The sequence below is a fragment of the Grus americana genome, chromosome 6 (assembly GCF_028858705.1).
Source record: "Grus americana isolate bGruAme1 chromosome 6, bGruAme1.mat, whole genome shotgun sequence".
In the NCBI taxonomy this organism is placed as follows: domain Eukaryota; kingdom Metazoa; phylum Chordata; class Aves; order Gruiformes; family Gruidae; genus Grus; species Grus americana.
Window position 1 is genome coordinate 22,001,137 of NC_072857.1, and position 15,887 is coordinate 22,017,023.

General features: G+C 41.4%; 2 protein-coding genes across 6 annotated transcripts in view; one reads left to right on the forward strand and one right to left on the reverse strand.

Moving 5' to 3' along the window:
* Window positions 1-14,151, reverse strand: part of ABCB11 (ATP binding cassette subfamily B member 11) — a 72,851-nt gene extending 58,700 nt beyond the window's left edge. For 3 of the 4 annotated variants that reach the window (XM_054830831.1, XM_054830830.1, XM_054830828.1), the window contains exons 1-3: window positions 13,991-14,150; window positions 13,703-13,904; window positions 11,961-12,980 (exon numbers count right to left, since the gene is read on the reverse strand). The gene's annotated coding sequence lies outside the window, so the exon portion shown is untranslated. Of the gene's footprint in view, window positions 1-11,960; window positions 12,981-13,702; window positions 13,905-13,990 lie in introns of all 4 variants that reach the window. The other variant, XM_054830833.1, reaches the window with a different exon arrangement.
* Window positions 1-14,949, forward strand: part of DHRS9 (dehydrogenase/reductase 9) — a 41,773-nt gene extending 26,824 nt beyond the window's left edge. Inside the window, exons 4-7 of one of the 2 annotated variants that reach the window (XM_054830844.1) lie at window positions 812-1,070; window positions 2,099-2,262; window positions 3,135-3,357; window positions 14,780-14,949. In XM_054830844.1, the coding sequence (XP_054686819.1) occupies window positions 812-1,070; window positions 2,099-2,262; window positions 3,135-3,357; window positions 14,780-14,819 (686 nt within the window). In that variant the 3' untranslated portion in view covers window positions 14,820-14,949. Of the gene's footprint in view, window positions 1-811; window positions 1,071-2,098; window positions 2,263-3,134; window positions 7,372-14,779 lie in introns of those variants that run through there. The other variant, XM_054830845.1, reaches the window with a different exon arrangement.
* Window positions 14,950-15,887: the final 938 nt, after the last annotated feature.

The following is a 15,887-nucleotide window of genomic DNA, read 5'->3' on the forward strand; positions in this document are numbered from 1 at the left end:
TTTCATGCCAACAGTGATTTTTCCCCCAAGAAAAACTATGAGTAAGATCAGACCAGGAAAAGTATTCATTCATACGATTCTGAAAGCTGATGCAAGAAAAGAATTGGTTTTACTTTTTATATTTTCCCCTCCTACTTCTGAGGGCTCAGAAATGTTTTTCAAATCAACCTAGTGGTTTTTCCCTGCCTCTACCTCATTTTTTGGAGCTGGCTGTTCATTTTCAAAAAATCCTTCCCCTTTCTAGTTGGGGCACGTCAGTCAATGTGAGGCCTAAGTTCTCTGCTACGACAAAAACATCGGGGGGGGGGGCAAAAGAATAGCGAAAGCCTTCTCTGTCACAGTTCAAGCCTTGTTTCCATACCTTTGAGAAAGATTTTATAATTTTTTTTACTAACAAGAGTTGTTTTTTATTGTCCTGGCACCTCATCTAGCTCAGAACCAGGGCACACTTATCTGTCTCTCAGGACACTCAACCTGTACCAAGGACCGGGTCTATTCCTTACATGTTTCCTGTCTCCCAATATACTTGCTCTTTTGCCATACCTGACCTTCCTCTACTGCCAGCATCACCCCCCACCCAAAATGCTGTGGCAGGGGCAAGACTATGCAAAGGGAGATGGAAAGCATGGTGATAAAACCTGGACACTGAGAATAAAGCTGAATACTACAGGACATTCTCAAGCAATTCCTCCAAATCTTCATTGCCCTCTTGGTCCCTCACTGATTTTCTGTGAAGTCTCACCCAGTTCAATTTATCTGACACATCAGATGAAAATTTGTTTCCTGACTTTCTTCTTTTTTTCCCCTGCAGGTCTCTGGGGACTTGTCAATAATGCTGGGATTATGGGGACATCAGCTCCTACAGACTGGTTGGATATTGAGCACTTTAGAGACCCAATTGAAGTTAATTTAATTGGACTCATAAATGTTACAATAAGTATGCTTCCCTTGATAAAAAAAGCAAAGGGAAGGATAGTAAATGTATCCAGTGTTGGAGGTCGCCTAGCATTCAGTGGTGGAGGCTATTTTCCTTCAAAGTTTGGAGTAGAAGGATTTAATGACAGCTTAAGGTATAACACTCACTATAAGGAAAGACCACTCTTTTTTTTGCTAAGACTCATATACTAACTTAAAACTGGCACATGCAGAATAGCAGCTGATTTACAATCTTGGCAGCTGGTATAAAATTGAAAAACACTAGACACTTTGGACTAATTCTTCTTAAAAGTGCTTTTGCTCAACACAGATTATGCCACTTTTGAAGACTATGGTATGAAGCCTGTTGGGCACACAAGCTGTCCTCGAGTATTACTGCAGCGTAGTTGGTACTCTTATATAAACTACCTTAGCGTGCACAGAGGCCTTATTGCAGAAGCTCCATGCAAGGGAACTGAGATGTCTTTGCAATATGAACCTAATTTTCCTAATTAGAAACTGCACCTAGAAACTTCTAGCAGCCACATATCCAGAAAAAAATATGTATCATGAATTATTGTATGACAGTAACTTTTGTCTAAGCTTTGTTCTCCAAAGTGCCTTAATTATACCAATCATTAGAGAGATCTAGAGAACAGAGCAAACTAATCCTGGGCACCACCATGGCTTCTTCTTGTAACACAGACAGGGAGTGATCTGTGTGCCTAAGTATATAGTGCCATTCTGGATACTGGGACACTCACACAGGGCTGACAGACATGAGATGGGACCAGAAGGAACTGTACTAATCTGGAGTTTCAGCCAGAGGTTGAAATGGATTTCCTAAGACATGTAAAATGGCTCTACACACTTGCATTTAGGCAGCCAGTCAGTCTTACAGACAAGTCAGATAATAAGCTACAGCAAGGTGAACTAGGATGTGAAATACACTATGCCAGCTACTGCACAGTCACTGTCCATGCATGTTCTCACTCTCTGAAGCAGGTAGGATAGTTCATCCCTCCTTCACAACCTGAAAGTTCACATCCATGAACAAACCTCACGGTATTTCCATGCTGGTATGCCATGTAAAGACAGAAATAGAATTGTTAGTACAGAAAAAAAATCCCACAGAACTAATAATAATGTCTAATGCAATTAAATCATTGGGCTGTCTTTGCAGGAGAGATATGAAAGCTTTTGGAGTTAAAGTGTGTTGCATTCAACCCGGACTGTTCAAAACAGCATTAACCAATCCAGCACAGATTATGAAAGAGAAGGAGGTTATTTGGAATAAGCTTCCCCTTGATATTAAAAAGCAATATGGAGAGGACTATTTTCAGAAAGGTGAGGCAATTTCCAGACATTTGTGTCAAAAGAAGGAATGCATTTCTTGCTGACAAAGCCTTGCAAAGTAGCATTATATCTTCTAATCATTCTGACTTTTTGGAAAGGCTACAATGTGAAAAGTTACTCTTCAAATGCATCTGCAACACAATATGACTATCTGCACAAAACACTGCTTCTGGGAAGCTTTATTCAAATCTTAGTTAAAGATTAATTATTCGTGTTGGCATGAAGCTTTTTCAGCAAACTCCCAAACAGAAAAACTTTTATCTGATGATGTAATCAATGTGCTCAATGTGTTTTTCTGTCATTATTGTTTGTTTATTTAGTAATCAAATAGGGATCAATTCCCTTTGCTTCTGCTAGCCCCAGTGGTGATAAAGCCATTCAGGACCTGACAGACACTTGCTAAGCCTGCATGAACAGGGGCTGCTTGTCTTTTGATCTTTGGACTTTCTTGTCCCTCAAATTTCTTCTTTACAGTTGTGTTTCACAACTTTCCACAAAGCGATTTCCTTACTACAAGAGACTTATTTACAACTACAGCACTTCTGTTTCCCTTTGCCTCTTGCATAGTTACGTTTATTCTGAGCTACTGTCAATCCTGGTTACCTGTCCTCAGACCATACAGGCCCACTTTCACCATCACTGTTCCACAGTTAAGGGTAACTAGACCATTCTTGGGGTCAACTATATCACAAGGTCATTTTGGTTGGGGACTTGGTCTTTAGAAACTGCTACAAATTCTTGGGTAGGGAGAAACAAGAAATACTAATTCTTTAGTGATATTGCACAAATCAGTGTGGGGGGAAGAGGTAAAAGTCACCTTGCCTGGCTGTCACTAAATGATCTTCTTTTTTTGAGCTTTACAGATGCAGCAAAGAAAGAAAAGCTGTCCAAGATCTGTCTTAACAAGGACATTTCACCAGTTGTTCAGTGCATGGAGCATGCCCTAACAAGCCTCCATCCACGTACCCATTATGTTGTTGGGCAGGATGCTAAGTTGTTTTGGAATCCCCTCTCAAGAATGCCAGCAGCTATACAAGACTTCCTACTGCTGCGGAACAGAGTAGAGCTTGCAGCTTCCCATATAAAGTAAATATTTGCCAATATATTCCCCATCACAGACAAGGCTGATTCTATAAGATCTGTCCTTTTTATCAGCATGAAACAAACTATACATGAAATACATACCCATTCCCTATAAAGCTAAGAAATATATCTACTTCTCCAATACCTGCTACTATTTTAAAAAAAAACCCAAAACATTACATTATTTCCTTTTTGAAGTGTAAACCAGAAAGAACAGAGGAACTATTAAACTTTCAGAAATCACTGTGATTTTTCAGTTCCTTCACCTTTAAGGTGCTCAGTTTGAGAACCCCTGAATGCTCCAGTTTTCACAAAGATCCAGAAGACAAAAATATCACAGGAAAATAGGGAACGTGGCTTTAAGTCCCTACAGCAGGAAGAGTTCTGTCATCTCGGGCAGAGGAGGGAATGGAAACAGGGCCTTCCTCTGGGAGAAGTGAACTCTAGCAATATAAACTAGGAAAGAGGGTGGGAAATCCTCTTCCTGATACTGCTTTCTTTAGCAGCCACCCCTATTCAGTTTTGAGGTGAAGAAAACTGTAGTTGCCTTTCCTTGGTACACTCCTAACAAGATTACTCAGTCAAAAGTGATTAGGGAAACAAAGAAAGTATGAAATCACATCACCTATTCTGATTTTTGTCTTTAGAAATTACAGTTTGGCTGGTTTAATTTGGTCCCTGTCAGACCACAAGTACACTGTCAGCTCCTGTGAGACCCTAGCACTGCAAGGGTTAACATTTAAAGGAAAATACAAACAGAATTTGGGACAGAGCACCCTAGCTGTAAATATATTATTTAAATTAGAAATGCAGGAAAAATATCAGCTGCTCAATGTATTACTTCTCACTGTATGGAGGGCCAGATTCTGCTGGCACTTTCCTGGAACCAGATGCTTCATTTACTGAGATGCCAGCAATAAAAGCCAGTGACTTCTGGAAATGAGCAAACAGTGTGCTCTGCTATGGCTATCAAAACCTGTCCTGGCTCACAAGATTGTATAAGGCAGGTGAATATTTAGACATATGTTTTTAGGGAATAGAAAGCACTTGTTCAGAAGACCCATGACTTCCACAAGGTCCGAATGTCCTGGAGCACAGCACCCACAGGACCTGGCTTCAGTTAGCTTGTTAGAGCCAGCACACAAAGGTGCTTTTCAAAGCCTCCGCTTGTCCAGCAGGAATAATGTTAGCTTCTTGCTTTTCACTTGAGAGCCATATTTCCTTCCCCAATGTTAAGCTTCAAGCAAGGTAATTTTTCCACATCCCTTCTAGGAGTCATTGATCTCGTTATGAAATACACTTAAGGAGTCAATGGGAAATCAGTCAAGTGCTGCTTTCTGCAGATGAAAGACTGTCTCATGCCAAGTCGGAGGATCCTCTGTGATGAAAGGAATTTACTGGAAAAGTTCCCCAATTCAGTGTTTTCCAAGATGCTAAGCAGGATCTATTCAGCTTTCTGAAATTACTTGCTATAGTTCAAAAGCAGTTTGCCGAGGGGGAAAAAAAAAAATCAGCAGTAGAGAAAAAGAAACTCCTTTTATGTTTTTCTCTCCTACATTTGTGTGGGAAAGGATTGCTACCAACAATAGCAGGACCTGACACTGCTGGAGAAATGCTCCCATGCGATGGGCTTTTCCTGCTGGTGGAGTGCTGTTTTGTGGTCATTTCAACCACGCCGTAGAGCCTGTCATTTGAATCAGGCCAGACAGGACTAGGCAGGCCCAGCAGGCATGTCTGCCGGGCTTGTGCTGGAGAGAAAATCTCTGCCAGCCACCTGTTGAATCCCCAAGTCCCCAGCAAGCTGCACACATCTCCTGATTGCCCCAAGAGTGCTGAAAGCACAGTAACAACCAACATCACAGCTCAGGCTGCAGTGGCAGAGTGGCAAAAGAAGCAAGAATTTCCAGGCCCAAGCCAAAATGAGCAGGGAGAGAAACTGGAGGAGGAAGAGCTGTCCACCAAGCAGAGAATGAACTAACAACTCTGCAGCTCCTCGCAAGGAGCAGCCAGAGAGGAGTCACCATTGCCACGGTCCGTTCAACTGAACGGGCCAGGTCACTTCCAGCTCCATCTTATCACCTTGCTTGGTTTCCACAGTTTTAATTTCCTCTCATTCAGTTAGTTTCAAACTTATTCTGCTGTTGAGAAAGGTCTTAGCCCAAGTCTCTTTGCTTCCTGCAGCACCAGGCACTGCACAGCACTGTGAATGGGGAGGCGTGAAAAGCGGGGAGGAGTTGTTCTGCTTACATCTTTACGCAATAGCACTCAGACCTGGATCAGAAGTGCCCAGCAGACTCTGTGCCAGGGAGCAAACAAACAAGCAGCCTAGCAGTCATATGTTAGAGCCTTTTCCCATGCAAACTGTAGAGCTTCTGTTTGCATAGTTTGTAGAATTTGAGCTTTTACTTGAACAACATTGTTTAGTTACTCTGGCAATTGATTTGTTTCTAGTAGCAAAAAGCTGCCCTAGACTGGAAAAAATAATTTCATCCCCGAAAGTTTTCAGACACAAGGATGTATCTGAAAAGATCAATAACAACTCACATTCCAGAGAAAAGGTGGAGGTCTGAACCAAGCCCTGTTAAATGAGTGGAAAGACTCCTGCTGGTTGCCAGACAAAGCACTGATAAATCCTTCCCAGCTGAGTAGATTAGTTCTTCCTAATGAGTCCTGACAGTACCCCAGGCTCTGTAGATTACTATATATAGGCAGCAATGCTTATACAACATAGGTAGGATAGGCAGGCATGGAGCATATATAGAAGATTAATAATAAGTAAGTCCCTAAGGCAGAAGCATCACAGCACAAGTCATTGTCAACAGCAGGGAGAGGGGCAGTGCCTGTCAGCCGATGTACAGCGATCAGAAAATACCACCAGACACAGAATTTACAGTAAGATTTTTCTGGAAACTATTATCAGGCAGGTCTTGGTGTACAAGCTTCTGAGTTTGACTCGGGCAGTTTCTATGTTCTGACACTGGAAATAACTGGCGAAGGCAACTTGTGAGCACCTGGAGATACAGACTGAGTTTGCAGATGTCTCCCGAGAATGTGAGTACCAGCACAAAACCAGAACTTGTGTCTATTGTTATAGTGAGCAGTACCCATTACATGCATTTGCAGAATAGCTAAGAGAACAAATTAAGCACTTGGTTTTGAGTGCAGAGACAAGAGAACATTCAGTCCCTTCCTTTCTAGAGTGTTTTTAACAATTATTGCTTATCTAAGCACCTACAGGGTCTGAATAAAATGCTAACTCAGAAATGTTCTTTCCAACATCTGGAATGTTTCTCTAGTCCTTTATTTTTATTTACGGGTCAGTCACCTAAGAGTTTACAGGGGTTTATTTCCCTGGGTTTTTTACCGATGCTGTGGTAAAAATCTGAAGCACAAGCCATACAAGGAAAGATACAATCATGCCAAGAAATCAGCCCCCCTATTGTACCAGACTACATTCATCTCCCTGCAAAATGCAGAGTAGGAGAGTTTGGAGATACATTTCTTTTGAGATGATATATTAATGAAGATCTTAAAAGTCATCTGTTGTTCCACTAAACTGAATTATCACCCTGATATTTTTGCACAGCATACGAAAAAGCATTCCTTTTCCATGACACAAAAACGCAAAGCCCTACATGTGCTGGAATAACTCACCTAAGGGTGGGAGATGTGATGTGTTTGTGCCTGCATATTTAATTTGTTAACTGAAGACCAGGGGTTTTGTAGCTCCGGCAGGATGACCAATTATTAAAGTTTGTACTTCCTAGACTCTGGAGAGCTGTTGGGTGATCTGTCAGAGCATTGTCTTGATACATCTAAACCTTCCACTGAGTGCTACATGAATGCTGTTTTCTAAAGAACCTCAGTCCCTAAATTTCCCCTTGGCAGTTCTTCCTCAGCATGCCTGGTAGGGCACTCTGATCCATTGCAGAGCACTGACTTCTGGCGGTTTGCGCTGCCAGCACAGTGGCGGACAAAGGAATCCAAAGCACACCAAGACCCCAAACCTCAGCCGAACCTGAGGTTCTTTGGCACAACTACCAAAGCAAACTTGCTGAGGGAGTAAAACAGTAACACCCCCCTTCAATATGGTCTATGTGCTTCAGTTTCCTGTAGTGCAGGGGAGCAGAGGGATGCTGGATTTTACAGCTCTCTAAGGATCGTAAAGGGCTCTCGATGTAGTCATGCTGCTTTTCTCTAAAATCAATTGCTTTTATAATGGCATTTGTCTAGGTGTAAGAAGCCAAGCTCTATCCCAAGAGTTCTCATTTTGCCAGGCAAATATCAAAGTTTTAATGGAAAGTGGAATTTGCCTTTAGCTATTTACTGGCTACATTAGTAATCAGAATTCAATATTTATGAAGATATATCAATACTCTTGAAATATCATGCTGACATTTTCTCTGGAAACACACTCTGCCACTCCAGGCAGCTATTAAAAAAAAAATCGATATGCCCCTGGAAGACAAGAGGCTTTTTTAGTGCTCCACAATTATCAAACAAGAAATATTTTGCGTAACATTGTACGTTCACAGAACTAGACAATTTTCCTGGAAGAAAACTTTAATTGAGACTATTTCCCTTGATTTGGACCCCAGACTCCTTCCAGCAGCAACGTCATCTAGCAGAATAAATACTGGGAGAAAGCTCCAGCACAGCAAAATTCGCCGTGGTGCTCAGCACCAAACATCCATGTGTTATCAGAGAAGGAGCACTGGTACTCAGGGAGAACTATGTGGTTAGGGATTGCAGGCTTAGGAACACCGGCCCAGGGCTGATAGGGGAGAGTGCAACAGCCGAGGCTCTGCACAGCACTGCCCTCTCGGCTGTCGCCCCTAGAGCCCCTTGTCTTACAGTGCTTCTCTGCCAATTATTGCTACCTAAACACAGGGACTAACACTAACCAGAGCAGTCCCAGGTGTTTCTTTTACAGGAGCCAAATAGGCATCCTGGCCAGACACTCCAGGACTTCTCCACAGAGCCCAGTTTCAAATTTAACCTGCTTTCCAGTAGCATAAGCTCGCTGCCCACTGCTCCATCCCTACAGCAGAGCCAAGGAAGGAAGGTGTGATTTACAGCTCCTGTTTCCAGTTGGGTTAATCTTTTCCCAAAATTTCTAAGTTTTTCATTTAATTTTGTATTGGGATAAAGGTGAATTGAGTCCTAAAATGATACATCACAGCACTAGCTTGCTGAGTAGCTTGCTGAGATTTATTGGCATGAGGTTACAAGAGCCTATTGGGAGCAACTCCTCTCTCTCTTTGTATCTAGCTCAGCTCCAAACTCTAAATCAGCAGTCAAAAGAAATGTCATTTCCTGGCACATCTTTGCAAATGGACTGGGGCTATCTATGATCGGCAGCTGCAACATCCTGTTTTCAGACTTTATTTTATAGCGCAGAAGGCTGAATTAGCCTGAGCTCTTTCACACAGTTTTAATGGCACTTTGTCAGAGCACACTCTGTGAGTCCTCTCAGAATATAAATGTCACCAACTCAGTGAAACATCACAATGATGATTCCAAAGTGCACACATTCAGGAATGCTGCAATCCTTGTCAGACTTAACAGGGACATACACAGCAAAAAAGCCAACTAACTAAGTGAAGTACTTGAACTAGAGAGTCAATTACATCAGCCTCAAAACAACAGGCTGCTAAAATAACCAGTGCAGCCCACGAACCAATCTAACACCCCAAAAATTGAATGGGAGCCTCCCTGTAGATTGCAGTGGAAGAAGCAGCAAACTCTCATCTGTATATATTTGCTTAATGTTTTAAAATCAGAGAGCATTAACTAGTAGCTCAGAAGCCCATATTGACAGCTACTATGTAAAATAAAATCATTAAGTGGCAATGAATGTTGTCCCTTGTTATCATTTATCAGCTATGTGACTGATTTATTTAATGAGAGTCCAACATTCATTCACTATCAGATTCTGAGATTCCTTCCCCTCCTACTTGGCAAGATGTCAGCTAAATTTAGAATCAGAATAAATCCAAATTAATCCATGAACTCAGTAGGAACAAGAACACCAGACAGGCTCTAGCAACCAGGCCTAATACATTGGGCTTCCTTTAATATTCATGTCTTAAGGTAGCAAGGATGTTACACAAAAATCAGCCAAATGAATGCTAAACTTCAGACAGCTGTGAGTTAGAGAAGACCAACACCTTCCTCTGAGTACTTTCAGGATGTAAAAATAATCACAAATTCCCTCCCCCTACTTTTTTTTTTTTAAGTATCACTTCATTCTTTGAATACAATCACATTTTAAAGGGCAGATGTCTGCACCTCTACACATATGTAGGTAAATAGAGCCTAGATGAGTGCTTAGCAACTGTAAAAAAAGTTTCTTTTTAACAGGATTGTGGAAAATGATTGCCAGCCTTCCCATAAATACTGGTTTTAATGAATTATTTTTGTTTAATTCTTGCACAAACCAAAAATACAAATAGAAAAACAGTAATCAATCATGAAGATTTTAGATGGCAAGAACTATATTCTTCATTTATAAAAAGTTTTTGTAATAAGCAAACAGCATCCTCCCTACCAGAGTTAGGAAACCTTGTGTTCCTTCTGTGCTTTTTTTTTTTTTTGAGGGCAACATCTCCATGCATTTCCCCATTTCTTTATACAAACACATTTTCTATAGTATATATTCTATGTGCTGTGTGTCAGTGCTAAACAGGCAATGAGGAAGGAGACAGAAGATGCATGCATTGCCCCAAAGCTTATGTTGTCTAAGGGACAGAGAGCAGATCACTCACCATCACACATCACGAGTCACACAACAAATTAGTCATCAGACCCACCACCTCAACTTAGGCTTTTCTGGTTGTTCTAGGGGTCACAATGCTTCTATGCTACAGATTAAGAGAGCAGCCTGGGTGGCATCATACAGGCAGTCAAAGAGAATTGTCCTTCTTCCCAGAGGAATTCCTCTCTCCAGTATTAGCACAAATAATCACTAGTGTCCACAAAAAAACCCAGATGCTACTGTGCAAACTGATGCAGTCATTCCTTTCAGTTGGAAACATCCTGAAAGGACAGGGCCAACTAGAAAAATTGGTCAGCAAAACTTGAAAACAGTGGAAATCTATTGAAAAAAAGGACAGGGCAGGTTTTGCCAAGGCACATATTATTCATGGATTGCAGTCACATTGTGCCAAAGCTTCCACCCCTGCTCTCCCCTAACTTACAGTGAGCTGGAAGGGCTGCAACCAGAAACAAAGCCCCTTACGGGAACTGTGTCTGAGGAGGTCAAGGGGTTGGTTGAGCACATTTGCTTCATTGCATTTCTAGATCATTAACTTATTTGCTTGTAGCTCTTACTTTCAGACTCACTGCACATAGCAATTTTGGCTTCCATACTTTCTCTTATCATTTACTGGCTCATCAGAGACAGTCAGAGAGTGAGAAACCTGCATGGAAAGCATGTTTTCATAACAGGCTGTGACACCAGACTTGGAAACTCACTGGCTAAATGGCTTGACAAAAGGGGATTTTGTGTCATTGCTGCATGTGCCACAGAAAAAGGAGGCCAAGAGCTACGGTCCTGCTCCTCACTGTCACTGAAGACAGTGAACCTGAACTTAGCTGACTCCAACAGCATTGCCAGGGCTGTGGTGTTTGTGACCAAAGAGACGGCTGGCAAGGGTAAGTGACAATTTCCCAGAAAAATTATTCAATATAACCAAATCTGGTCTAGCTAAAAGTTCTGGTGCCTCTCCCCTCTCTGTGGAGGCATTTTTCATCTTACTGATGAAACACATTCACTCTTCAGTTCTGTAATTTCTCAGTTCAAAGAGATTCTCTCCAGCAATGCTTTTGGGCTTCCCCTCGCTTTTACCAACAAGGGTGCCTAAAAATCTAGTTGCTCAGTCTATTAAAACTAGATCACTCCCAGGTGGGTTTTTCAGACTCCTTTTGGTGCAGCTGAACAATCTCAGTGGGGGGAAGGTGCTACCTGGTACCAGAAAAAACCTTCTTGACAATAAAACCAGCCCACCCAATTAAAAATGGCTGGTACAGGGCTTCTTCAGCCCTCCTCTAGTAATCAGAAGAGTGGGGTTTTTTGCATGGCTGAATAAGTCTGACTTTCGCAATGCACACAGCAACGATTGCACTGACTCTAACAGTTAAACACTGTTTCAGCCAGTTTTCTTAGAGCTGTTACATAGGTAGCTGTCACTAATGCTATCACACACCTCTGAGCACTGGTTCAAAAGAGAAGTTTGTCCTTGGATACCTATGAGTGGAGTTAAAAAACAAGACAAGTGTTGGTTTTGGCAAAGGGTGATAAAAAGATCTGCGTGGTAAATATATTCAACCATAGCAATACACGTTTCTTTCTCAGCATCGATAGTTGTTAAGGGCCGCCAAAGGGGACCACAGTACTGCAACTACCTGCTGTAACACACAGTTATACCAAATATTCAGTAGGCTTGTTAATTAATTAAGTAGCTAAAACAGCAAAATGCGTATCTTCTATCAGTAGGACTTTCTCCTCAAAGCTTGTCAAACACTGTTGGCCTCACTATGACAGTTCCAGATCATTCTTGAATGTAGTGATTGAGGGTGAGGACAATGTCATTATTAGCACTTACCTCCTCCGGCAGGCCCCTGCTTCCAGCTGGTGGAAGGCCACGCGTTCTCGGTCGGGGTAGCCACTGCTAATGCTGTCACCTCTGTCTGAGAAACTCTTTATGAGCACTGGACTTTCAGCCTCTCCCTTCAGGCACAGGTTGTCCTCAGCAAACTCTTGGAAGCGTCACTATTTATCTAAAGGTCCTCAAGTAATTTATAAGGTAGTAAAGCAGTATTATCAACACACAGGGTTAAGCTAATATTTTTAGAAGCATTGACTAATTCTGTACATCTGGTTTAGACCTTTAGATCCCAAACCAGAAAAATCAGTCTCTCCACTTTTACGTGGACTACTTGATTTTCACAGGAATGTAAGTCCGTATTAGGAGACTACATGCTTGAGCAGATCTGGATAATAAAGCCCAGTATGGCGGCCCGTATCTCCAATCAAAATAGTTTTCCTTTAATAGTTTACCCATGCTCTTTTAGAGTCATTGCCTAAGGCCTTCAGCAAAATTTGCCAGGTGTACAGAGTAGATCTTACAAGCAAACCCCAGACAACTGTGGTCATCTCACTGAAGTTTTTGCAGACTGTGTGCTTGGTTCCCAATGCTACACATGAAACTCTAGACTAAGATATTGCCATTGCCACATACTGAAATAAATGGTTTTGTAATCCTCTTAGGGCTTTTTGGCTTGGTGAGCAATGCTGAAGGAATAGCACCTGTAGCACCCACTGACTGGCTGAGGATTGAAGACTTCCACTCAGTGCTGGATGTTAGTCTGCTGGGATTGATTGAAATCACACTCAAGCTTCTGCCACTTCTGAAAAAAGCTGAGGGAAGAGTAGTCAATCTAGTTAACGCCAAAGGCCTCATGGCTTTTGTAGGAGGTGGCTACAGCCTGTCCAAATGGGGCATGGAAGCTTTCTCTGACACCTTACGGTGAGTAGCTACAAACACATGTGTGACAGATTCCAGATGTGCTGAGGAACGGTGACTGTATGTTTGCCCCTCTCGTTTTCTCTCTGGAAATCTTGCCTAAAGGGGAAAAGGAAAATAAGAAGATGTTGGTCACTTGTCTTCACAAAGATGAGGAAAGTTGGTTGCAAACCATTTTGAACTCTTATATAAAGAAACTATATGCCCCAAGGAAACATAATATAAACTAATGGCTAATGTACCTGTGGGCTATTCCTTTGCACACTTTGGAATGTAACTGCTTGGGTCTCTGGAGCTGCCCAGCAAGACAAAGAAGCCATTTTCATCCCAAAGGAATCGCATTGCAACTCAAAATTACATAGAGGGAACCATGCTACCAGAAAACATGCTAACCTTTATTGCGCTAACATTTAATCACTTAACCATAGCCATTTAACCATATGATGGAGAATAAAGTTCTAAACCAATTGAAAATTTTTACTCCCTTTTACTTTTTCCCAGGCACTTTAATAATCTGTTCCTGCTGGAAGCTGAACTGATGCAACAGTATTTGAAATAGTCAAAAGTTTTAGTTTGATAATACATGGCTAAGATGCAGCTGGCTGCTGCATCCTTTGCATCAGTCCAACATAAACCACACAGAAACCTGTGAACCTACCTGATACTGTTTTTTTTTTTTTTTCCTCAGAGTTAATTGCCTGCTGCGCTTTTATAGGACAGATACACTGCTATGAAGTTAATTTGAACATGTCAAAAATATTCTGACGTTTGAAGATAAGAATCAAAGTCTCAAATACTCACATGACAGACTTTCAACTTACTTATGTTTAATATTTATGCCATTACTGGGTGGTCAGAGATGGCTATTGGGTTTTTTTCTTCTAGGATAGAGATGCAGCATTTTGGAGTGAAAGTAAGCATTGTTGAGCATGCTTTCTTTAAGGCAGGAGTTGTTAATTCAGATGTCATCGAGAAATACCTCTTAAGACTTTGGAACAGACTAATTCCTGAGATCAGGGACTCCTATGGAGAAAAATACTTTGTTGAATGTAAGTAGCAAAAGGACTGTATGAAAGCTCAGGGGGGACCATATCAATGTATATAAATACCTGAAGTGAGGCTGTAAAGACGACAGAGCCAGGTTCTTTTCAGTGGTGCCCAGGGACAGGAGCCGAGGCAATGGGCACACACCGAAACACAGGATGTTCCTGCTGAAGATCAGGAAACACATTTTTACTGTGAGGGTGACCAAGCACTGGCACAGGTTGCCCAGGGAGGTTATGGAGTCTCCATCCTTGGAGATACTCAAAAGCCATGTGGACATGGTCCTGGGCAACCTGGTCTGGGTGTCCGAGCTTGAGCAGGGAGGATTGAACCAGAGGTCCCTTCCATCCTCAACCAATCTGTGATTCTGTGAATGTTTGCTGGACTTCATTAATGTTTGTTAAGAATACATAGTCCAGAACAGTCAGCAATGGGTATGTCAGATGAGACCTGTGCTATTAGTTCCCACATGAGATTGGTGAGATGCGATGTCACGCTACCATCCTTAGTCCCTCCATACCTAAGAGGTGAATGCTCCAGGGGAATGAATTGCTATGACCATATGCTAAATTTATGGCTTACTGATATCTGAAAAGTTGTGCTGTGTCACACGCACTTACTGTGTACGTAACATCTGGCTCACAATACGGGCCGGGGAGGTTTCTGTTTACCAGGATCTGGGGGTGTTCTGCAGCCTTTCTGGTCTCTGCTCTGCTGTAGCTATACTGCTCTCAGTACTTGAGCCAGTAGTTTAAAGCAAGCCTGAAGCTGTAGCCAAATCATTGAATTTAATGTATCCTCTTGCAGAGAATGTTACATATAAATGCTTTCCAGGTTTATTTTCTTCTTTGCAGATATAAAAGCTCAAAGATCATCAGTGAAAAGACTGTGTGACTCTGATATTTCTAAGGTCATAAAATGCATGGAACATGCCCTGATAGCAAAGTACCCCAGGACACGATACGCAGCTGGATGGGATGCAAAGTTCTTTTGGCTGTTTCTCTCCTATGCCCCAAGCTATTTATCTGACATGGTGCTGTGTATGACATTTCCAGCTCCAGCAGCTAGTGGGAGATCAGTTCCTGGAGTTCTAATTAACATTTAGTATTAAACCAGTATCAGCTCTGTGGAAATAAATATGCATCCTGTCAAAACCAGATGTCCTCCTCTTTACTGGTTACTAGACTGCTTAAATTCCCTTCAGAAGACACATTCTCCATCTCCCACCTCCCATCCCTCCTTACCTGGAATTTCTGAGTTTGCAGTCAGGCTTGTAAATTCAGCATGTTTTTGAAGGTAATTTTTTATGCTCAGAAATGATACCTCTATAGGATCTGCATTCATAAAATATTCAGCTACAAAGCTGGTTAATACTACTCACTAAAAAAATTTTAAATAAGAAAAAAAATCACTACAAGAATCAGTTTTTCAAGTAGACTTCATCAACATATAGGCTGCTAGTGAACTTGAAATAAAACAATAGCCTTTCAGAACATGTATCTTATACATGTACCTTACAGAATGTATTTAGTCAGAATTAGTCATCTATTTCATGAGGGGTTTGCTCATGGTCATATTCAGGAGTTGCTAAACTTCACAAGCTACTGAACACAAGACATGAAATCAAATAATAACAAAGCCCAGCTATGGCAACATATTCCAAAAATTACAATTGCAGTATTTGACCACATCTAATCACCTGAGTATTGCACTGTGCAGAGATAAAACAGAAGCTATTTTACAGATATGCAATTACAGGGAATATCAAAACTACATTGTACTCGGTTACTATGCAAATAGGGTATCCACACTTATATTTTTACTTTCTTCCTAATATTAGTATAGTTTATGAGGAAAATATTAAAAATAATATGCATTCACATTTCTTTCATCCTCAGTGTGCTTTGCAAGTTAAAAGGATGATCATTTCACTCATTAGTTGAAACAGGTCATTAGTGTATG